Raw genomic sequence first — 24,312 nt, forward strand, 5'->3', positions numbered from 1 at the left:
CAGCCGGCTCGAGGTCTTGTACCTCCCGCGGACTCGCGGCCTCCGTGACAGCGGGAAGAGGACCCCACGCCTCCCGGGCTGGAAAGCGCGTGAGAAGGATGGATCTCGCCCCAGACCGGCTCGAGCTGAACTCCCCACGGGCTCTCGTACCCGCCGCGGGTCCGTGAAGCCTGGCTCAGGGACGGCAGGTCTCTTCCACAGTCGAGCGCGCAGTCACAAGTGATGTCGTCGGCCGCTGCAATGGGAGAGGTTGAGGAGCTCATGCTGGTTTCGTCGTCCGATGCTTGAATGAGATGTGGTCCCCTGGTTTTTATAGAAACCCCCGTGCATGCGGGGAGGAGCTACGTCAGAGTTTTTTTTTTTTTTTTTCTGTTTATTTATTTTATTTTTTTATTTATTTATTTTTTTAAGTAAAAGAGGGGCCAAGTTTTTTCGGACTTCGATAACGTCCCTCCAGGCCAGGCACCTTGTAAAGAGGCCCGTAATCCTGTCGTTGCAGGTGTTGAACATCTCATGCCAGCTCTCAGCCGCAGCTGTGACGCTTCTGACGTGGCCGCTGGCACTAAGCCGCTCCAACTTAATTTCACCCTCAGAGACAGTGTCAGGAGGTCCACGCTGAAATATCACCCTATAGCGCGGCCCCTGGGTGCTGAGCCAGGTGAGTTGGAAGCGTGTTTTCTTCTTTTCCGGCGTCCGATCTCCTGGAGGTTCAGGGTTGACCGTGTCGCGAATCATCGAGCCCGCCGCCGCGGAGAAGACACCCCAATCGGCGGAAGTAAGCGCCACCCGTGGGGTTCCTCGAGTGGCAGTCTCACCCTCGGCCAGAGTGAAGAAACTTACTTGGGCATAATACGGGTCGAACGTGTAAGTTAAACGTTCATGCCCTCCAGGCTGTACGTCAGATCTTCCTCCGGTATCGGCTGGCTCAGACGGCTGACGTACATCCTCGCTTATTTTTTGGAGCGAGCGAGCCTTCTGTTGTCATGGTGATGTTAACTGGGGTCTCGCAGATGTAGCGGAGGATCGGAGTTCGTCTCGCCATGGTGAATGCTGTATGTCACTCTGTCGTCGGAAAGGGGATTTTTAAACCCTTCTTCGTCCGCGGGGCGTAATTCCTCACCTTTTGCTCTAAAAACACCGTTTGGCGTGAGTGAGACCGAAGTTTGTTGATTTTTTCGGGTTCATCACCTCGGGGCAGCATCTCGGCTCAGCGGGTGTCCCGCGCCCCATGATCGATCGGCTCGCACACCATGATCGATCGGCTAATATCTTAAAAGAAAACATCATTTGGCGTGAGTGAGAAGGAGCTTTGTTGATTGTTCGGGTTCATCACCTCGGGGCAGCATCTCCGCTCAGCGGGTGTGCCGCCACACACACACACACAACACGCACACACACACACACACACACACACACACACACACACACACACACACACACACACACACACACACACACAGACACAGCTAGCGTCTGCAACAGGTATTACAGCCGTGGGGTCATGTTTCCGCGAGCAGCTCTATGTGTGGGTATTGAACGTCTTGCTGCAAAGACTTACAGCCGAGAGACGGCTATTTGTTTCCCTTCGTTAATTTACGAATTAAAAAATAGAAAAGGAAACGTAATAATTTAAGAATTAAGAATATTAAAGGGGCATTAAATAATAGACACTGATTTATGTTTAATTATTTCAGAATTAGTTAATTCTTTAATACATTAAAAAGATCTAGGTATTTTTAATCATCTTTAATTCATGAAATAAAATGACATTAAAATATTAGACCCTGGGTGGGAGGGGGAGGTATGGCTTGGAGGCGGTGCTTGGGCGGGTTAGGGGAGGAGCTTGGGGTGGGCTAGGGGAGGAGCCAGGGGCAGAACTAGGGGAGGAGCCGTGGGCGGGGGCTTAGGGCGGGACATAACTGACGTCATCGACTCTGATTGGATGTGACGTCATAAGGGGTCGGGGGCTCGGAGGCGGGACTAGGGGCGGGGCTTAGGGGTGGGACATAGTGACGTCATCGATTATGATTGGGCTGTGATGTCATAAGGGGGGGATTAGGGGAGGGGTTAGGGGCAGGGCTTAGGGGCGGGACATAGTGACGTCATCGATTCTGATTGGCTGTGACGTCATAAGGGGGGCGGGGCTTAGTGACGTAGTCGATTCTGATTGGCTGACAGGGTCATTAATCACTTTTTGACTAAAGGTTGGTCAGTTTTCTCTGTCACATTTAGCATCATGACATTAAAATCTGTATCGAGCAACAAGGAAACAGCTACATTGATGTCAAAAATCTTATAGGCCTATATATCACAGAGGAACCTGACCAGGAGTTAATAAGCAACGTTCACAAACGGTATAGCATCCATCGCAGATATCCGACTAGTCTAAATACTTTTGTTACCAATGTACAAGAAAAAATATATGTAAATAAAAAAATATATAACATATTTACTAAATAAATGTACTTAAACTAGGTAAAAGGTAAAGTTATTATAATATAGAATTGCATATTTTAGAATCATATATATAAATGGATTATATTTCTGATTATTACACTTATCTTCATAGGATATGGCATCTTTAACTGCAATGCAAATACTGTTCTAATATACATAGGAACTAGCTGAGTTACCCATTCTATGCACGGGTAATAAAGAGGAATTTTAGCCATGCCATTGTATATTTTATGTCACTTTATTTAAGGTGTAGTATGTTGCATTTCATTGTGTTATGTCGTCATCATTAATTTTCATAGAGCAATTTGTGACTTTCATGAGACTCAAGTGAATGATGATAAAAGGTAATCGCATGTCAGATCACTGCAGTACTGTGGGATATATAGTATTCTTAGTGCAGACATTTGCCAGCTTTATTACATTTCATCCATTTAAGCACTTGGGGTTTTACTACCTAACATCCTCGCTTCTTGGGAGGCATATCGACAGTCTACCGTCTGCATGCTGTACACAGCAGGTACATTTTAATTAAAAACGCACACCTTAACTCGCATGCTGCGCCACTGGCCTGTTCAGACTCTAATTAAAGTGCACTCTAGCCAGCCGCTACAGTGTAGTAAGTAAAGTGTGATGCTTGCTACCTGACTTGAGTACCACGTGAACTGCAAAAATAAGGGCTCCAGTGAGTGGGGTCGTGATCTAATATATAAGTCTGTGTGTGTGTCTGTGTGTGTGTTCACGCACGGTGTGCTTCAACCTAAGGCCCCAGTAACTTGCCCCTTGGTGCGTCCATCACCATAGCTAATATGGTGTCGATTGGCTTAATTACTGTGCTGTGCATAGTGAACACACACACATGCACACACACATGCATGCATGCCCAGGGTCAAGCCTTATATAGTAAATAATACAATCTAATAATGTTTCATATATGTCTGTTTTGGTTTCCAACTTCAAGAATAAAACAGGATTTGAATGCTACAGTGCACAAGAATGCCCCTCAGAGAATTTAGAATTTCAGATGTCATGGGGGAGATACTCCAGACCCCACCTCAAAAACAATAAGTACTATCATCTTGGAACTCGGAAATTTAAAAGTGTAGATTATGCAAATGAACTGGTTAGCTGGTAGTGAAGACTGATGCACCAAATCAATCAACAAAGCAATTTTGTTTTGTCTATGCAATATAAGACAAAACAAAATTGATGCGCAATAGCACACAAAGGTGGTGCCCTATGATTAGGAGCCAAGTTACTGTTTGCGATGACAGATGATTATGAGCACCATTTTTTTTGTGTGTGTGTGTGTGCATACCATAGACTGAATGGTGCATACATGTCTACACTAGCATGTATGTTGCTTGCTTCTTCTGTACATGCAAACGTGCACATCTATACAGGACATTACAGCACATAGCTGTTTCTGTATCTCCTCCACTCTCCCTTATCTCTCTGCCTTTAACCTTCAAGTCCCTACTTCAGACTGTGAATTCCTCAAAACTATATCGGATTCTGGATTTATGGACTACTATTGGATTAACCATGGATTGATCAGCTGGTCTCTGAACGCTGTAGACAACATTTTTTCTACAAGGAGGTCAGGACCGGGGGATCCTACCTACCAGATGTAATGTATCCTGTGGGCTATGTCCTCTACTCCTGGGGTCTTGGCGTGTGGCATGCTTGGCGCCTTTCTCCATTGAGTATGTCGAGGATTTAGTCATTTTTGGTCTCATGGCAGCAGGGCTGGTACTTTTTGGCTTATGTGCTGCCCTGATCTATACAGACAGGCGGCAAGACGGGCCCTTGCTTGTCCGGCATGATTAACGAGGTTGGCAAGGCAGTGCATTCGCAGACTGCGCTGACTCTTGCTCACACGCAAATTGGATGACACCTTGGAGCTGATGCGTGCCTTGCAGTTGAAGTTGAAGGTTCGGAGGGGCCGGTGAATAGTCTTAATTCAGAATTGGGATATTCTAAATTCATAATTGGGATTTGGCTGTTCAAGTGGAACAGCCATAGACTGAATGTTGCATACATGTCTACGCTAGCACGTATGTTGCTTGCTTCTTCTGTATGTGCAAATGTGCACATCTATACAGGACATTACAGTAGATGATCCGCCCTGTCAAATTCCCAGGAGCAGTTTTCCAAAAACAGCATGTAGACTGGGGTGTGGTTTTAAGTGTGATTTTTGGATAAAAATGCTTTGCTTTGCTTGAGTGTAGCACAGTGACAGACAGCCAACAGAATCACAGTACGGTTGTATAAATTTCTAATTACAGTAAGAAAACGCAGCATGTTTCATATAAAAGACCGAAATTAATAAGGAGAGAAAAAAAAAACAGATTTGGTGTGTTCACACCAAAAAAAATCAAAAAATCAAATCTGATTTAGGTCACTTTAGCTATCAATGTGAACGCAAGCATGTGCGGACAGTAAAAATGAGTAAAATTCCAGAGAGGTGATGAGTTATAAGAACAATGCGTGCATTTGCAGGCTTCTTGTGTGCTGAGGATGCAACGTGCACTGAAAATGTGGGCACGCATCACTGAGGCAGCCAGCGTGTGTGGAAGAATAATGGTCCTGAAGCTGCGGGATGCTGGACTCAGGGCCGGTTTCTAGGCAACGGGAGTGCGGCGCTCCTATGACACAGCACTCTCACCGTGCGCTCTCTGGCCTTATAACAAAAGAGGCAAGTGCGCGCACTATACAGGCGGTGTGGCACGCAGGAGTCCGTGCGCACAATGGGATACTCACGGTGCAGAGGAGGCACTGAGAACTGCTGCTCCGAGGTGTCCCGTATTTCTCCAGCGATGCCGTTCCCTTTGCTGACATAGTTAGACGGGAAAATACCGACCCGGTCCGCTATCATGCCGGTCCACCAGCCCTCATCTCCCGACACCAGGGAGTCCTTGGACAGGACCTCCACCAGGTCCCCTCTGCGCAGGCTGAGCTCGTCCTCCGCAGTCGCCTCGTAGTCGAACACGGCCGTCCAGTATCCCGGCGCGGCGGAGCGCGCGGCCGGCGCGGCGCTGACGCCATCCTCCGGCCAGCGGAAAACATCTGCTTCTTCTGCGGACACGCACGCCTTGGGACTCAAACTACTGTCCAAAGCGGGTTTGGAGACATCCATGGACGCGATCCATAGGGAAAACGTGGATGACTGCAGGCGCACCCACCTGACGCGGCACGGCGCGCTGCGCTAACTAGCGGCTAAATTCCACTCACAAACATCCGCATGTGCACGCAGCATTCTATCCGCGTCCACGGCCTCACCGGCATGGTGAGTTTTCATTGCACAAAAACCTACACGCAATCGTCACCGCGTCCGCACAGAAACCCAGCAGTCTTTCATTGTCAGCCAATTGTACAGCCGTGCGAATCAATCGCGGCTTCCTATTGGTACATCTGCACGTCACTCACAGCGCAGGTCAGTCCCGCCCCCCTTTTAGCGTCAAATGCTGCTCCATGACCGGTCACTCTTGACGTCATCTCATAAATACCTGGAACAGATTTTTTTTTTTTTTAAATCTTGCCTCCTCACGAGCTTGTTCAAATTCGTTTGGTTTTTGTAAAGTTCAGTAAATTGTAAACAAATAAATTAAAAATTCTGCACCAATGCATCATGTATATACCATATCAAATGCATATTTATTCAAACAGCAAACAGCTTCGACAGTATAATACCCATTATTAGGTCATATACGCCCCACTGAACGAACAAACAAACAAACAAACAAACAAACAAACAAACAAATAAAAAAAAATTATTTAATACTTAATTACAGGAATATTCTTGAATTAAAAACATTTGAGAGAGAAAAAATTCCAAAATAAAAATGAAAAGCTACTTATTATTTATTTATTTATTCCTTTTTTTTTGTTGCGTATCTGGCTCCTTATTGCAGCAGACCAAGCAGCTCAGTCCATTTTCCCCTATCTTAGGCCAAGTCCTGCTCTTTAAATAAATGAACCGCTATCTCAACGAGAAAAAGTGGCATAACAATTTGTAAGTTATTTCCACTTAACTAGAGAAATCTTCTGGCATTAACTCAGATGAAAGTTGAAATAACTAAGTTGAAACAACTTTAAAAAAAAATCTATAAAAATTGTTACATCAATTTTTCTCGTTGAGACAGCAGTTACTTTTTAGAGTGTGTAACGCTTCCCGGATGATCCTGAAGCGTGAGATACAGTCCCTCCAGCGCTTCCTGGGTCTCCTCCTAGTTGGACGTGCCTGGAAGACCTATAGGGTGACGACCAGTGGGTGTCCTCACCAGATGCTTGAACCACCTCAGCTGGCTACTTTTGATGTGAAGAAGCAGCTGCTCTGCTCTGAGTCCGTCCCGGAATCTCATTTCCACTGCTTGTATCCGTGACCTTGTTCTTCTTTCGGCATGACCATATATGAGGACAGGAGTGTAAATCGGCTGGTATTGTTGAGAGCCTCACCTTCTGGCCTTCTTCATGGTCTCAGACTTAGAGGTGCTGATTCCAGCCCAGTCAACCTCAAACCTGCTCAGCGCACATCGGAGGTCACTGTCATGATGAAGCCACATTATCAACAAAAAGAAAAATAAATCTATATATATAGTTAAATTATATTATAGAATATATATTTATATTCTGTCACATCTTTTCTTGTTCAATGGAACTTCGTAGAGTACCCTCCCTTTGGAAATCCTCAACAATTGTTCCAATACCAAAAAAAACAAGTCACCTAAAGAACCGAACGATTACAGGCCTATAGCACTAACATCTCTCGTTATGAAGACTTTTGAGAAAATTGTGAAAGAGGAGTTTTAAGACAAACACAGGGAGTGTTAGACCCACTCCAGTTCGCATACAGATCTGGAAGGGGCGTGGATGATGCGATCTCCACTCTACTTAATCTGGCTTTGCAGCATCTTGAAGGTGCAAATACCTTTATTCGGATGTTGTTTATTGATTTCTCTTCTCTTTTAAACTGCATACAACCACATGTATTGGCAGAGCGATTAAGAGACATGAACATTGATGTTGGCCTAATTTTATGGATTATTGACTTTTTAACAAACAGATCGCAGACAGTCAGAGTTAATGAAACTCTCTCCGACGCTGTTGTATCATCCACTGGAGTCCCTCAGGGCTGCATTTTATCTCCTTTGTTGTTTGTTTTTTATACTAATGTCTGTCAAAGCCAACATGATAATCATCACATCATAAAATATGCAGATGATTCAGTTATCCTGTCCCTTCTGCACAGTGATGACTCCACAGACCATAGTTTGGTCTTGCTGGACTTTTTAGAGTGGTGCCATTCATCCTCTCTCTATATAAATGTGGACAAAACTAAAGAAATGCACATTGATTTCAGGAAAACACCACCTGTTCTGAATCAAATGTCCATTGATGGGAAGCCCATAGATGTTGTTGAGAATTATAAGTATCTGGGCACCCAAACTGACACTAAATTATCTTTTGAATTGCAGGTTAATGCAGTGTGCAGTAAGGCGCATCAAAGAATGCACTTTCTGCGAAAACGTAGGAATTACAAAGTAGACGGCGTCTTCATGAAAATGTTCTACAGTTGCTTTGTGGAGTCTGTGTTAACCTTTTCCTTCCTGTGTTGGCTCAACTTATTGAACCTTAAGAATCACAACCGTCTTTGTAATATTGTCAAGGAATGTGGTAAAAATTATGGGAACTCAGTGCACGGACATTATGGACCTTTTTAAAACAAGGGTTGTGTCAAAAGCCAGGAAAATTATGGTGGATTCAGCACACCCTCTGCACTCACAATTTAAGTTTCTGCCCTCGGGCAGACGCCTGGTAATGCCCAGATGCAGAACCAACAGACTAAAAAACTTTATTCCGAGGGAGATTGACAGTCATCTTGTGTTTCTTCCACTTTCTAATAAATAATCATAACAGTTGTTGTCTTCTACCAAGCTGCTTGCCTGTTGTCCTGTAGTCCATCCCAGCCTTGTGCAGGTCTACAGTTTTGTCCCTGGTGTCCTTAGACAGCTCTTTGGTCTTGGCCATGGTGGACAGGTTAGAGTGTGATTGATTGAGTGTGTGAACAGGTGTCTTTTATACAGGTAACAACTTCAAACAGGTGCAATTAATACAGGTAAAGCGTGCAGAATAAGAGGACTTCTTAAAGAAAAATGAACAGGTCTGTGTGAACCAGAATTCTTGCTGATTGGTAGGTGTTCAAATACTTATTTCATGCAATAAAATGCAAATTAATTATTTAAAAATCATACAATGTGATTTTCTGGATTTTTTTTTTTTTTTTTTAGATTCTGTCTCTCACAATTGAAGTGTACCTATGATAAAATTACAAACCTCTCCATTCTTTGTAGGTGGGAAAACCTGAAAAACTGACAGGGGTCAATTCTTATTTTCCCCACTGTAATGTGGAGATTTGGTCTGAGAAAATTAAAAATTGGAAAAGGAAGTAAAGTTGTTGAGTTGGGTTGCATATGACGGTGGATTTACACCGGGTGTACATGATCAAGGATTTAAAAATTGGGAAAAAAGGGGAATAACAGCAGTATGTACTATAATAAAGGATGGCAATCTAATCAGTTTTCAGGAATTGAAAGACCCATTACCAACTGGGAAAAATGATTTCTTCCAATACCTACAATTTAGAGATTATTTTTTGAAAGGAAATACAAAGTCCCCGGAAATTGTATGGCTTGTTATACTGGGTGATTAAAAACATACAAAGGGATACAATTCAAGGAAATCTCAGCACTGTATAAAACCTTAAGGGAAAACACATCAACATCAACCATCTATATCAAATCTAAATGGGAGAAGGAGATAAAACTGTAATAACATTGGATGAATGGAGGGATATATTGAAACTCAGTGTACAACAACAAATTCTCAACTATGGAGGGAGTTTGGGTGGAAAAAACCTGACAAGATTTTTTATCACCCCCAAAATTAAAAGTAAACAATCTCAGGTCCACCTTCCGTGTTGGAGAATGTGTGGGATGGGGATCCACATCATATCCATGTGTTCTGGGAATGTCCAAAAATTGAAGGTTTTTGGAATCGTGTGAATTCTGTTATGGGGTAAATACTGGGTTATAAAATACCAAGGGATTTTAAAACCATGTACCTCGGATACTTGACGGAGTCTGTCCACAATAATGACAGGTACTTGACTAAGATATTGCTGATTGCCTGTAAAAAAGCTATAACAAGGACGTGGTGCCAGTTGGATCCCCCTACGCTACAACAGTGGCTGACCATCACTGGAGAAATATATAATATGGAAAAAATGACTTATATTCTCAGACTGCAGGAGGATGTTTTTGAAGACAAATGGAGGAAATGGAACATATATGTCACCATGGTGACCAAATATATATATATATATATATATATATATATATATATATATATATATATATATATATATATTATTTTCCACCGTAATTTACAAATAAATTCTTTAAAAATCCTACTATGTGATTTCCTGGATTTTTTTTTCTCATTTTGTCTCTCACAGTTGAAGTGTACCTATGATGAACATTACAGACCTCTCTCATCTTTGTAAGTAGGAGAACTTACACAATCAGGGACTGACTAAATACTTTTTATTCCACTGTGTGTGTGTGTGTGTATTTTGACCTGTTCAGGAGGAAATAAAATAAAATAAAATAATAAATCAAACGGTTACAAATGTTTTTATTGTGACACACACACACACACACACACACAACACACACACACACACACACACACACACACACACACACACACACACACACACACACACACACACACACACACACACACACACACACCACTGGTATGTTGATCTCTTGGGGTTAAGTGATTACACAGATCCACCACTTGATGGCGACACTGCCTTGGGAATGGAAGTGGTGGAAAGCCTCCGAGCTCAACATTGGGCATCCAGAGGCTGAAGTTGAATGTGGCGTCATCAAAAAGTGAGCAGAATCACAGGCAAAATAGGTACACTCACCGGCCACTTTATTAGGGACACCTGCTCAATTGGTTGTTAACACAAATACCTAATCAGCCAATCATATGGCAGCAACACAATGCATTTCGGCATCTGGATGTGGTGAAAACGACTCGCTGTGCATCAGAATGGTGAAGAAAGGGGATTTAAGTGGCTTTGAATGTGGCATGGTTGTTGGTGCCAGACAGGCTGGTCTGAGAATTTCAGAAACTGCAGATCTGGTGGGTTTGTCACTCAACCATCTCTAGGGTTTACAGAGAAGGGTCCAAAAAGAGGAGAAATCCGGTGAGTGGCAGTTGTATGGATGAAAATGCCTTGTTGATGTCAGAGGTCAGAGGAGAATGGGTAGACTGGTTGAACAGGCGACTGTGTGATGGCATCATGTCAGTATGGACCAACATCTCTAATGTTTCCAACATCTTGTTGAATCTATGCCATGAAGAATTAAGGCAGTTCTGAAAGCAAAAGGGTTTCCAACCCGGTACTAGCAAGTTGTATCCTAATAAAGTGGCCGGTAGTATACATCACCACTTTATAGATTTGTGGAGTGTTAAAGCATCATGATAATTTTCTGTGACTTTTCCCTGCACATGAGGACATGAGGACATTCTTCAGAGCTCCATCATTACCAGAGATTTTCCTGTTGAATATATTTTTGTAGGTTTATTCAGAACAGACAGATTCACACTGGAATTTAAACAATTTTTAATATAAATCAGTGAAACCAGTGTTAACTTATGAACCAGGAAGATACTTTTATTCCACAATAAAAGAACAGAAGGGTTGATCTCAAAACACTGTCCACTTTGGAAATCTGCTTTTTTGACATCTCATTGCAAACCAGGAAAACAGAACCATCCATTAAAATATGTCCTCTTTTCTGCTACACACCAAAGATAAACGAACAGAATTTAAATTATTAGTGAAGCTTTCTTCAACAACTCACTAACAATGTCATTTACTGCAAATGAATTTCTGCCCCAACACACAGACTGAACAAAAAGAGACTGGTGTCTTTGGGACGTGTCGTGTATTATTTACACGTTTTCCTTTAAGACGTGTAGGATTAAGACAGAACGTCTGTGTGAAAATCAACACAACACCGCTTGTGCACACACAGTCTGCAGCATGGTGTCATGCACAGAACAATACACATCGGCCAAGGTTCAGATCACAGCAAACACATCCTGTTAGATCAAACCGAAATAAACAACTGGACAAAATCAAAACTAGGAATGCTGACACTTCTATGCCGTGATAAAATAATTGTAATTAATCAGTTTGTTGATGAGGAGAAGAGTGACAGAGACCCCAAAAACAAAAATATAAAAAAAACTTGACAGTCTCATAGACACTGGCTCAGATGAAGCGATTTCAGAAAACCTGCAGGTGAGACGTGAGAGAGCTGCGTTGACATGCTGTCCTCCCGAGACACCCACACTGTGTTATTGTAAACATATACTGACACATTATGTACAAAATGTTGGTTTGTGTTGCCTTTAATGGACCCATTGCTCTACTGTGTGTGTGTGTGTGTGTGTGTGTGTGTGTGTGGTGTGTGTGTGTGTGGTGTGTGTGTGTGTGTGGGTGTGTGTGTGTGTGTGGGAGAGAGAGAGAGGGTGAGGTGTGGTCCAGGACTAACGAAAAAAGAAGAAAACCACGATTCATCCAATTACGTCACAAAATGCATTTGCAACACTGCTCACGGCGAAAGCGAGATTTCCATGTTTCCAAATTGTTAAGATCTGTAAGCCCAACTGTCACAAACTGTAGTTCATGACAACTCTTAGCTATTGGCTATTTGATAGTCACGACAGCGCTACAACAGCGCCATAATGCGGTTACTATAGCATTCCTGTGTCACAGCACACATTATGACCAAGCGGTAAGCTTCATCGGTCCCAAATGAGAACACCCAGAAGAAGGAAAAGTTGAAGTTCCTTGACTGGTGCTTGAGGCTGACTTTTAAACCACTTGTTAAAATGTCTTCCCCCTCCATGACAACAATACCATGGGTGGATTTTTTTTTAATACCTTATTAGTTATGCACAATTAGAGGCATGGCTGCTTTGAGTGTTGGTTGCTGAGCTTAGACTCAGCTTTATGCTAGCTCCGAGACCGCTAGCTGTAGCTGCTGTGGAGTACCGTCTTTTTTGAGCATTTTATGACAAGTATCTATAATAATTTGACTTGGTGTGTGGGTTAATTGTCTTAAAGGATCACTTAAAACATCTGTATGATAGTATTTGTGTCAAGTGAAATTATGGTGTGATTTTATTTTGGACACTAATAGTGTTAGCATTTTTAGCAGCTATTAGTAGTTTGTTGACATTAGGATTAGTTAATCCATGATTAGTGAGGAAATAAGCAGGTCATAATTTTTAATGCCCACACCAAAGCAAACTGCTATGAGAACCACTGCTCAGCCCCCCAAAATATGATTGATAAATAGCCGAATCAAAGTTTGCCTGTTAGCTTGCCAGCTATTCTTAAGTTGAGTTCATTTGTCTTGCCCAGGTGTTGACATGGTGGTGCACAGGTGATGCCTCTTTATCCAAATAGGGGATCGCCATAAGTGCTACCGAAATGGGACACCTAGAGCAGCAAATCTTTAGGCTTCAACAGGGCTCTTTCGGGTGTCTATAGAAAATCTGTGGGTGATGTCACAGAGTTTATATGCAGTCTTCTACGGTTATGACCTCATCTAGACCTGACAAAACTATTCCAAGGATTACCACAAAAGGTCATCAAAATGTCAATAAGAAACCTCATGAATGTGTTATGATGCTACTTGTTGATAAGGCATCGGCATGACTCCTCACGGCATGTGTGTTGCTGGGCAAAGTGTGCCAAAATCACCTATAAATATAGGGCATGTTAAGTTGTTATCATTATGAACAATGGTTTTTGAATAATGGATGCTGTGGCAGACTGCAGCTAAAGAGGAGGAATATCTGCTGTCATGATCCTGTCTGTGTCTTGGAGGTTCCTGGCATATCTGGTGGGCTTTGTGTTGTTTGTGACAGTGTCTTCACAGCCGTTTATTTTCCTCATGTATCTCTAAGAATACTCACAACTCAGCAAGATGCAACATGACGACACTGACAAGGCATATCAATAAATTATCATGATGTGATAGGAAATATGAAAATGGCAGATCATTTTTGGACGATTCCAAAAAAAAAGTTGCAGCACATCGTGGGGCCTCCTGTATGGAAAACACAAAATTCCGATGTGGTGCCTAACATCAGCAAGATGTCAAGAAGACTTGACAAGCCTGATACAGACAATAGCGGCAATAGCTCAGTTGGTAGAGCAAGCCGTCTCATGACGGAAGGGTTGGCGGTTTGAATCTGGCTCCCAATCAGTCAAAAATCTACATGTTGCCATTGTGTCCTTGGGCAAGACACTTAACCCACTTTGCCTGTGTATGAATGAGGTGGTGGTTGGAGGGGCCGTAGGCACAGAATGGCAGCCACGCTTCCGTTAGTCTGCCTCAGGGCAGCTGTGGCTGCACTAGTAGCTCACCACCACCAATGTGTGTGAATGTGCGAGTGAATGAATAACGCAACTTGTAAAAGTGCTTGGGTGTCTTGAAAAGCGCTCCATAAATCCAAGGCATTATTATTATTAAAACGTCGTGAAGAAAGACCCTCCTTATTACAGGTGCTATGAATGATTTTTTTGATTTGGCACTTGTGCCAAACTTCAGGATGTAAACAAAGCTTCTCTCCTCGGCCACTGAGCAGAATGATAGGCAGCTTGAGCCTTTGAACAGGTCAAACAGCAATCTATGCGTGCAAAGCTAGATGTGTAGGAATTCTAGTAAGACAACATTCTTGGTGAGAAGCATTTTTCATCTCTAAATGTGATTTTTGGATGTATTTCTGGAAAGTCTCTGCTGTCTGCAATCTTGACCAATAAAAAAAGCAACATCTAAAGTACTGCTGTCTGTTTAAAAATGTGGGAAGGAGCAATGGATTGACAGAGTGGGATTGCTATACATGCACAAGTAAAAATGTCATGCACTAAATGTGCATGTAAACCGAGAATGGAAACAGAATGGAAAAGCTCAGAGCACAGAGGGAGTGTTGCTTCATTCTCCACACAGAATGGCATTATGCCACTAAATCTTTACAAAGAAAATATTGGTTCCTATTTCAGTGTTTAAAATGTCATTCATAGCACCTTGAAGAACATTGCGGAAGAGGAAGTGTGAACTGGGGTTGAATTTCTTCACAGATGTTGTATCTCACCTCTTTGGTATTCTCACGGGTGACTTTGAAATGGGCCAAGAATGGACTGATTATACATATAAACTCTATGCAAATAATTAATAAACATCTCTTGTTGCTCTTGGGAGTTTGACATTTTTGTTTTGTGTTTATATATATATATATATATATATATATATATATATATATATATATATATATATATATATATATATCATTTAAAAACAAAGCACCAGTCAAGTTAAACAGCATTCAACATCAGGCAAACTCAACCTGCTCCGACGCCAACGTCAGCAGCTGACGAGTTTCAGTCCAAAATGATCGTCACTGACATGCAGTATTTACGCAAGTTATGAACACAACCTTTATGATGACTGAAGCACCTTGACTTAATGCGAAGTCAAGCGAAGATGAAAAATGTGCACACCATTTGGAAAGAACCTTCTTGCGTTATTCTCATCAGAATCGGCGAGAACCGACCGCTTCTCCCTGCTCAGGCACTCTGTTCAGTCCGTAGCAACACCTTTAATATTGGCCTTTGCACATTTACAAGTAGAAGTCCTCCATAAATAGAACTATACAGCAAAGTGCATGGAAGGAACAGTACAAAAATACCTCTGAATTTATCTCTGCAGCAACACTTTTTTTTTTTTTTTTAATTTCTGAATGAAACGGTGAAAACTCAAGTGAGACCAAGATATCAGTAAATAAAATACAATGTACTTTTACCGAGGCAAGATACGTAACTCTAAGAAATGTCATGACATCGTTGCGACATGTAGCAGGACTGCCCCGCTCCTTCCGCCTTTGCCATAGCAAATCCTCCATTTGTTCGAGCAGGTGACCACCATTTAAACAAATATTCAAAACATACAGAAAATATGGAAATATATTATATATAGATAGTGTATGTATAGAGTCCGGAAGTAATGTTCATGGCAGTTTGACCATGTTCACTGTGTCCTCGACAATCTTCTGCGTGAAAGATGATTCCTCTGCCTGTACGAAGCCGTTGCTCTTCGTTATGTTAGAATTCCACGGCAGAAACTATGCAAATAAAAATAAATACTATGATTCCATCCAGCTGTTGCAACATCGTGTTTCCACTTACGAGATCATCTTTTTCAATTCTTTAACATAAAGTCAGAAAAAGTTTGATTCCTCTTTTTGTAAGCTTTTTTGGTTTATTTATTTTTTGCATTTTATCCCCAAATACTTAAAAAAAAATGTTGTTCTTGTCAGGTGGTTGAGAAAAATATAGACCTCTGATTACTTCCACACTCGCCGCTTGTAGGCTGCATGTCTTCCGGTGGGATTTAAGACTGCATCTTGGCAGCTTCTGGACTGTGGTCACGTCCATCCAAACTGGAGTGGCTCTCCTGGCCGGGGCGAGCTCGCCTGTAGGCACTAGAGGGCAGGCTGCACACCTCCAAGTGTCCTTACAGGAGGCGTTCAGAGAGAGGGGGAGAGAGAGAGAGAGAGACAGAATATAAGGAAGAAGGCATTGGACGGGTGCTATCTGGATATCCCCGGGTTACCTCGATTTCTTTCCATAACATACATGACTGAGCCCAATTCCACAGCGAGAACCCAGTCTTTTTCATCTCTGCTGTACTTTACACCTTTGTGTTTTTGCAAGCTGATCTCAGTCCTTTTCTGTCCCACTTTAGAAGCCCTCTATGTGACAGTAGGATTCCAGACTTGAGAAGAGGATGTAAAGGAACCAAAGGCTGAAAAAGAAGCCCGTTGTAGCCAGTCTGTGTCTCCGAGGGCCGCCCAGTTCCTCCTCCGATGTGGGCCCGACGGCGGTAGAGCAGCACCGAGATGGCCAGGAAGGCGAAGATGGTGTAGAGGTGACAGAGAAAGCCAGCGACCAGCTTCCACCACAAAGGGCTGCCCTTTCATTTGCCAGTAATGGCTGCAACAGACCAGGCCAGCCCTATGCCCAGGAAGACATTGACTGCATTGCTGCCAGTCACATTCCCGATGGAGGCGTCTGCATAAGCGTCCTGCACGGCTGCAACCTTACTGGCAAAGGTGTCTGTGGAGAAAAAGAAAGAAAAAAGAAAACCCATAATATGTATACAGTACATTAGTGACAGACCCATTAATCAGTCAGTCGATTAAATGCAATTTTACATCACTGGCATTTGTTAATATAGTGCAGTAGAAACAATCATTCAAGTAGTGATAAAAGCATCAAATTCTGCACAAATACTCCTTAGATGTTCCTCTTTTGAAAAAACAATTGGCCACTTGAATTTTCAATCGGCGGTCAGGTAGGGGTCAATTGAGAATTACACAGGGGTCAAATTAAAAGACGCGCCATCATTTTGAAAACTATACCAGATTATTTGCCTGATCATAAAGATTCCAAAACAGTATACTTGGGACTATCTGTAACTCAATTCTATGGAGTTATGGGATAAAAACACCAAGAATGGTAACAAAGGTCAGTGTCAGTTTGTACAGGGGTCAAAAGTTAAAGTTGCTCCAATTTTGGTAAAAAGTGATGCAAATTATTGGTTGAGCTAAGATTAATAAATTAAATAGTTTTGTCTGTGTTGAATGCTTGGTCTCCAAAGTGAATGTCAAACAAAGTCATAGAATCCATAGAATGTCATAGAATCCATTGGATTCTATGGAAAGTATTCCGTTTGAAAACCCTGCTAATTCAACTAATAAATTGCACCACTTTTTACCAAAACTGGAGCAACTTTAACTTTTGACCCTTGTACAAACTGACACTGACCTTTGTCACCATTCTTGCTGTTTTTATCCCATAACTCCATAGAATTCAGTCACAGATAGTCCAAACTATACCTTTTTGGAATCTTTATGATCAGACAAATAATGTGGTATAGTTTTCAATATGATTGGCGCATCTTTTAATTTTGACCCCGTGTAATTCTTCAATTGACCCCTACCTGACCGGCGACTGGAAATTGAAGTGGCCATTCGGTTTTTGCAAAACAGGAATGTCTAAGGAGCATTTGTGCTGAATTTGATGTTTTTAATCATCATTTGCAGGATTCTGCTTGAAATATTCTCTTATCTGCTGCACAAATATCAGCACTCATGAAGCTGATTAAAAAAAAATCTATCTGCAGTCACATCAGATAAATTTATTGGGAAGCTCTGTGTGGTTTCTCTGAAACAATGGCAGGGCTCCCTCTTCTGCCAGTTTAAAAAGAGATGGGTGCCTTAAATCCACAGTAAGGGACACATTGAAATATTGGGAAACATGCCAGAACTGGCAGAATTGTGGTTTAGTGGATAGCACTGTTGCCTCAAGTCTGAGATCATTTCCCACCTGTGGCTTTTATGTGTGGAGTTTGCATGTCCTCCCTGTGTTTGCGTGTGTTCCCTCCGAGTGCTCTGGCTTCCTCCCACATCCAAAGACATGCAGGTTAGGCAGATTGGAAACTTTAAAATTGTCTGTAGGTGTGCGTGCGAGTGTGAATGTGTTTGTTTGTCTATATGTGGCCCTGAGACAAACTAGCGTCTTGTCCAGGGTGAACCCCGCCTTTCGCCCACTGATCACCAGGATAGGCTCCAGGTCCCCATGAGCCTTAATTGGAGTAAGCGCGTTTAGAAAATGAATGAATGAGTGAATGCCAGTGCTTGAATGTAACATGACCTCAGACAAATAAAGTCACCAGCCTTGGCGTCAACCATAGACAGCGATTTTAAATTTGAATAAACAAATCAATGGTGTTTTGAAATCGTGCTTTTATCATCTTCGCCTTTTATCAAAGGTAAAACCGTTTTTATCTTTTAACCTTTTTGAAGAAGTTGTGCACTCTTTATTTCAAGTCGTCTGGACTACTGTAACTCACTTTATTTGGCATCAGCCAACGAGCTCTTTCCCGTTTGAAGTTAGTCCAGAACGCTGCAGCGCGACTTTTAACGGGGGCCTGGAAACGTGGAGCACATAACCCCAATTCTTGCATCGTTGAACTGGCTTCCTATTAATTTTAGAATTGATTTTAAGATTTTATTGTTTGTTTTTAAAGCTTTTGAATGGAATGGCCCCTCAATACATCACTGACCTCCTACAAATTTACTCTCCGGCACGTGCTCTGAGGTCTGAAGGGCTATTTCCAGCTTGTGGTACCCAAGACGAGACTTAAAACCAGGGGGGACAGGGCTTTCTCTGTGGCTGGCCCAGACTTTGGAACGCTCTGCCCCTCCATGTCCGAACAGCCCCCACAGTGGAGTGTTTTAAGTCTCGTCTGAAGACCCACTTTTATTCTCTGGTTTTTAACACTGCGTGAGTTGTGTGGTCCTCTGTTTTATTGGTTTTGTTTTTATTTTGGTAGATTTTATTGGTTTTATCTTTTGTATGCTGAATGTATGTATTTATTTATTTATTTAATCTTGCACATTCTACTTATTTTTATTGCTAATTTTCTTATTTTTTTATTATTTCTTGACCATTGGTGGTTTTATCTATCGTGATTCTATGTGCAGCACTTTGGAACATTTTGTTGTTAAATGTGCTATGTAAATAAAGTGGATTGGATTGCAAATATGAACAATTACATTTGTAGCATTCAATTTGCATCTGTATTATGAAATTGTATTGCATCACATGCACAAACAAACAAAAAAGAAACAAAAGTATGGTGCATCTCAGAAAATTAGAATATTGTGAAAATCTTCAACATTTTTATCAGATTTCAGAAAGTGAAATATATATTCTAGACTCATTACATATAAACTAAAATGGTTAAATTATTATTACTTAATTTTGATAAGTATGGCCTACAGCTAGTAACAAAAACAAAAATAAGTTTGAGTAACTCACTATTTATGCAGTTATAAAGAGCATGAATCTGTCAGTGTGCTTCAGTTCACACAACCACACTCATGTTCCTGTTAAACATTCAGACAGCTCAGTCCGTTGAGATTTCTTCCTTTTATAGCGGAGCTGGAGCAGGCAGCTTACCCATCGTTGTTGTGTAGTTTATCATTGCTGTCTGCAGGTATGCTCAAATGTGAGTTTGTTTTTTGTGAAAATTCCCCACACATTTGACTTATTCTCTCGTGGGAGTGGAGCTGGTGACACTACCTTAACCATTGTTGTTGTGTGTTTTATTATCGCTGGTCTTCAGAAGGAGACCTGCCCTTATCCCACTGAGCTACCTGTTTTGCACATTTTCACAAAGTGTGTGATGAATGACAGCTTGGTTTGTTCATACTAAAACAAAACGTGGGCTTTAGAATTCAATGAAGCATCTTTAGTTTAGGGGTGTAGTGAAAGGAGACCAGCACAACTCTAATAATAATACTGACTCCACAATATTTCTCAGGATATGACTGAAGGATATGATATCCCTCTATGACATAAAACAGTGTTGATTATTTATAGATTTAAATAATATTTAGTGAGGAGGTCTACATTACATACTAGACCACTTACCACCATTTTTTTCAGGAAATGGCATTTTGGAGTTATTATCCACTCTTTTTGGATGGAATATAATCTCCTGAATCTTGGAAAAATGGATACCAAGCTCAAATTTAAAATTTGTCATTGGAAAACACACTTAGAAATGTATCCCTCAATAGGCAAATGTTAATAGTATTTCAGTGTTTCAGCCAATGCCCTTTGCTAATGATCTTGTCCAGCATGTACAATGTGATCTCATATTGCTGTCTCAGTTTTGAATATTGTTTATTATAGAACAGCTGAGTGGATTCTTGTCATTTGATTTTTGTTTTGTATGTCACGTGACGCAGACAATTCGTCCCATTTGTGTTGCGTTGCATTCAGTGTGCAACTTGGTTCCATTTACCGTGCAAATTTGGTTCCATACATTTTGTACCATTGCATGCTGCAACCACCGCCCACTAGCAGTGGTGGGCACAGATAACCAAAAAATTAACTTTGATAACAGATAATCAGATAACTGAAAAGTTATCTTTGATAAAGATAAAACAATAAACCACCCAAAAATGTATCGGAAGTTACAGATAACCGATAAATTCCAATATTATCTCTGGCACATTTACAACTACTAGTAAAACAAATTTAATAGCTTCTAGTATACCAAAAATAACAACAGACCCAAACAATGAAACCACAACTTTTTTCTTTCAACATTCTGCCCCTGCTGGAAACTCTTGTTTACTACAGCGCTCCCACCACAGAGGCACACCGAGAGCAGCCATAAAGCCAGCTCTCTATCAATTACACCACTCTGGTCAGGCGGAGGTCTTGAAAATAAAGTCATGCTGGTTTTGATTTATAAATAACATTAATACTGATAGAATAACTCCATAATGTCAATTCTGTCATTTGTACAAGTTAAAATATAACATATATCTTTAAATGTTGAATAATGCACTAATTCTGAGGTTTTGTAACAAACAGACAGATTGCAAAGGATTCTGGGTAAAAGTGCCTCTGCTAACACTGATTGGTTCAGTCATTCATATGTAAACCAACACATTAATGTGACGTCTGTTGTGTGTTGGTGCTTAAAGATAAATGTGCTTTTGTAAAATATTAAATTTTTTTATTTGTAAAAACAGGCATTTTTACAGAGCCCTGGAAGTGTCATCGCAAAATGTTTTGCATGTGGAGAGAATGTGCGCACGTTTTATGATGTTGTAAAACATGCTTTACACTGTGTGAGATGATTTTTCACACAGGAATTTTTTAGACCGAGTTTCAGGTTAATCGTGCGTCCTGCATCATGTAGTGTACATAGAGTATCAAGCTGTGGTCAACATCTGACAACCACCTCCTGATCGCTGATCATATGGTCGAATGAGAATCAAACCTGTTTGATATATTATTGTGGTCGGCGGCCGTCATGAGGGTTTCCTGCTGCTGAAAAGCTACAAGCATCCAAACGCTTGCACTGTGCCTGTGCAAACACTGCAGAGCTGGCTTGTAATGTTATTATTATTATTATTTTGCTGTTGTTTTGTTTTGTTTTTAAACTTCATTTGTAAAAAAAAAGAAAAAAAAAGCCATTTGCAAAGCCAAAAAGTTGATTTGACAATCATCTGATATAACCGGGGTCAAAATAAATAGAACACTGCCATCTACTGGTTCCCAGACGCTTAGTACTTAGGGCGAATACTGCCATGAACAATACTGGCCAGTAGATGGCAGTAAAGGCCTTGAAAACAAAATTACAGATAATCCCTGTCTGCTACATTTAAAAGCGTGGAATTTAACAAACGCAAATACAAAACCAACGTCTATAAATGCAGAGAATATATTCAAGAGAGTTTTAGGCACTAGAGTTTAATGCTGTTGTCCGTGGAGCCTGAACAGAGTGTCTGAAATGCATTTGTCCTGTCATGACATACTGAGATTACATCATCGTACCCATAATGCACTGCGGGGCACAGCATGTGCTCACAAAACCTTAAAATTAGCACATTACTTTAAAACTAAACATACATCTGATATTTTCTCTTTATAAAACTTCAGACATGACAGTAATTTTAAATAACTTGTCCAAAATTAGTTTGGTTAAAATTTGAACCATAAGTTAAACATGTATGCCTCTGGATGACTTAGGTGATATTGCCAGCATATCAGTATGGTGTTAAAGAAAATGTTTTTTTTTGTTTTTTTTTTTTTTTGGCCATTTCTCCTTTGTCTGCAGAAGATTGAGATGCTTTTCATACAAGCAGTTCTCTTCTGTTTGCAGAGGTTATAACTGTGCGTCTGTTACAGAACTTTTAACAGGTGGGTGCTGAATTGATTTTAAATTTTAAAAATACTTGTTGCTGTTCAGCTTTGTTTAGTTTGTTTATCGGTTTAAAAGTTATCGGACAAAAATTAATCAGAAGATAATTGGTCTGATAATGGTTTTTAAAGTTATCTAAAAAGACAATCCGATAATGAAAACATTATCTTCGATAATTATCTGTTATCGGATTATTGGAAGTGTGCCCACCACTGCCCACTAGTGGGGGCAGTGTTTAACTAAACATTGCAGGGTTTGTTTTGCTGACGGACTACAATTTGAAGGAGCTAATTGATGATGCTAATTCTCCTAACACACACACACACACACACACACCACACACACACACACACACACACCACACACACACACACACACACCACACACACACACACACACACACCAACACACACACACACACACACACACACACACAGAAATCAAATTCGTCAGAATTATTTTATTATTTTTGAACTATCCAACTATTTTCCAAGTTGACTGAGAACAATTTTGGACTCCTATTTTAAGTTCATGTTGGACTGTTCATGTTGACCAAAATGTAAGTTCCTTTTCTGTTGTTTTATAAATTAATATAATATCAAATGACAGGGATCTATTTTCACTGTTATATAAACAAATAATGAATGTTTTTCATTCTTTCAATGGAACGAATATTAAATTCGGTGAAAGCTGGAATGTTCCAGCTTTACCTCATGAAATATTCATACATTGAACTAAACATCATTACTTGTATAATCATGCTTCCACATATCAACTTTATCAAGTTTGCGTTTGTGCAAAAGCAGAAGGACATGATCGATGTTTGAATGACAGCACATAAAAATAATCAAGAAACATGCATGTTGTGATTATGTGGATGTTGAGTATTTGTCTTTAATTCTTATTTTGGTCTAATTTGTCTTTTGGTCTTATGTTCATTTATGTATTTATTATGTATCATTTATGTATAGTATTCTGTGACCACTGTTAAATCAATAAATTACAAACATCAGTTATGACGAATTAAGATGTTCATTGTGTTTACTCAACATTGTTACTTAGGAAAATACATAGAAATGTTGAACGCTTTACTTAAAATTTGTTGTTTATCTACTGTGTACATTTCTTGCCCATTTAGAAGCTAAAGAAGAGAAGCTTGAATTTTCGACTGGACTAGGTTGCTTGACGCGAGGATGTTTCGCTTCAAATTGCAGAAGCTTCTTCAGCTACAATTCTTGCTCTGGTAGTCTGACTTCTGTCTTGACTCTTGTAGAGAAGAATAACAGAAGCCACAAAAGCTGGAGTTTTAAACCTAACCAGACCCTTCCTACCGAGAGGCAGACTGCTATAGGCTAGTGACTAAACATTTGCTCTAATTAGCATCTATTGTGCTCTAGTTAGCACCCTTCTAATGACAGGGCAGCTGTCTCTCCTAACGATGGGACTGATGCCTCTCCTGACGACTCTCCTGACGACTCTCTGATGACGTGAATGACTCATTACATGAACAAAGACTGAAACTGCTTTGACATGAGTACCCGATTGTAACAGGGACAAAGCGTTGTCTCAGATCCCTCCCCAGTTAAGGCTGGGTTTTCAACTGTTTCACATTACAATGCCTCCTTCACTCCTCTCTCAAACCATTTCTTTTCTCTGGCTAAGATTTTAACTTCCTTGTCCTCAAACGTGTGGTTAGTGCCTTTAAGGTGGAGATGAACTGCAGACTGAGGTCCACGGTGCCCTCTCTGCGGTGCTGGTATAGCCTTTTGTGTAACGGCTGCTTAGTCGCACATATGTAGTGTTCGTTACAGTTTTCCTAACATCTGATAGAATACATTACATGCTCTGTTTTTAACTAGGGATCCTGTCCTTATGGTGAAACTAATTTCTGTCTGAAGGTGTTAACAGGTTT

General features: G+C 41.0%; 2 protein-coding genes across 2 annotated transcripts in view; both read right to left on the bottom strand.

Moving 5' to 3' along the window:
- The window catches only part of map3k9 (mitogen-activated protein kinase kinase kinase 9), an 82,134-nt gene extending 76,322 nt beyond the window's left edge, over positions 1-5,812 (bottom strand). The window contains exon 1 of the mRNA XM_034194824.1: positions 5,218-5,812. Coding sequence (XP_034050715.1) covers positions 5,218-5,593 — 376 coding nt within the window. The 5' untranslated portion in view covers positions 5,594-5,812. The remainder of the gene's footprint in view (positions 1-5,217) is intronic.
- A 9,055-nt stretch (positions 5,813-14,867) lies between these two features.
- The window catches only part of slc8a3 (solute carrier family 8 member 3), a 351,492-nt gene continuing 342,047 nt past the window's right edge, over positions 14,868-24,312 (bottom strand). The window contains 4 exon segments of the mRNA XM_034194826.1: positions 14,868-16,468; positions 16,470-16,557; positions 16,559-16,601; positions 16,604-16,726. Coding sequence (XP_034050717.1) covers positions 16,352-16,468; positions 16,470-16,557; positions 16,559-16,601; positions 16,604-16,726 — 371 coding nt within the window. The 3' untranslated portion in view covers positions 14,868-16,351.

The sequence above is a fragment of the Thalassophryne amazonica genome, chromosome 19 (genome assembly GCF_902500255.1).
Source record: "Thalassophryne amazonica chromosome 19, fThaAma1.1, whole genome shotgun sequence".
In the NCBI taxonomy this organism is placed as follows: Eukaryota; Metazoa; Chordata; class Actinopteri; order Batrachoidiformes; family Batrachoididae; genus Thalassophryne; species Thalassophryne amazonica.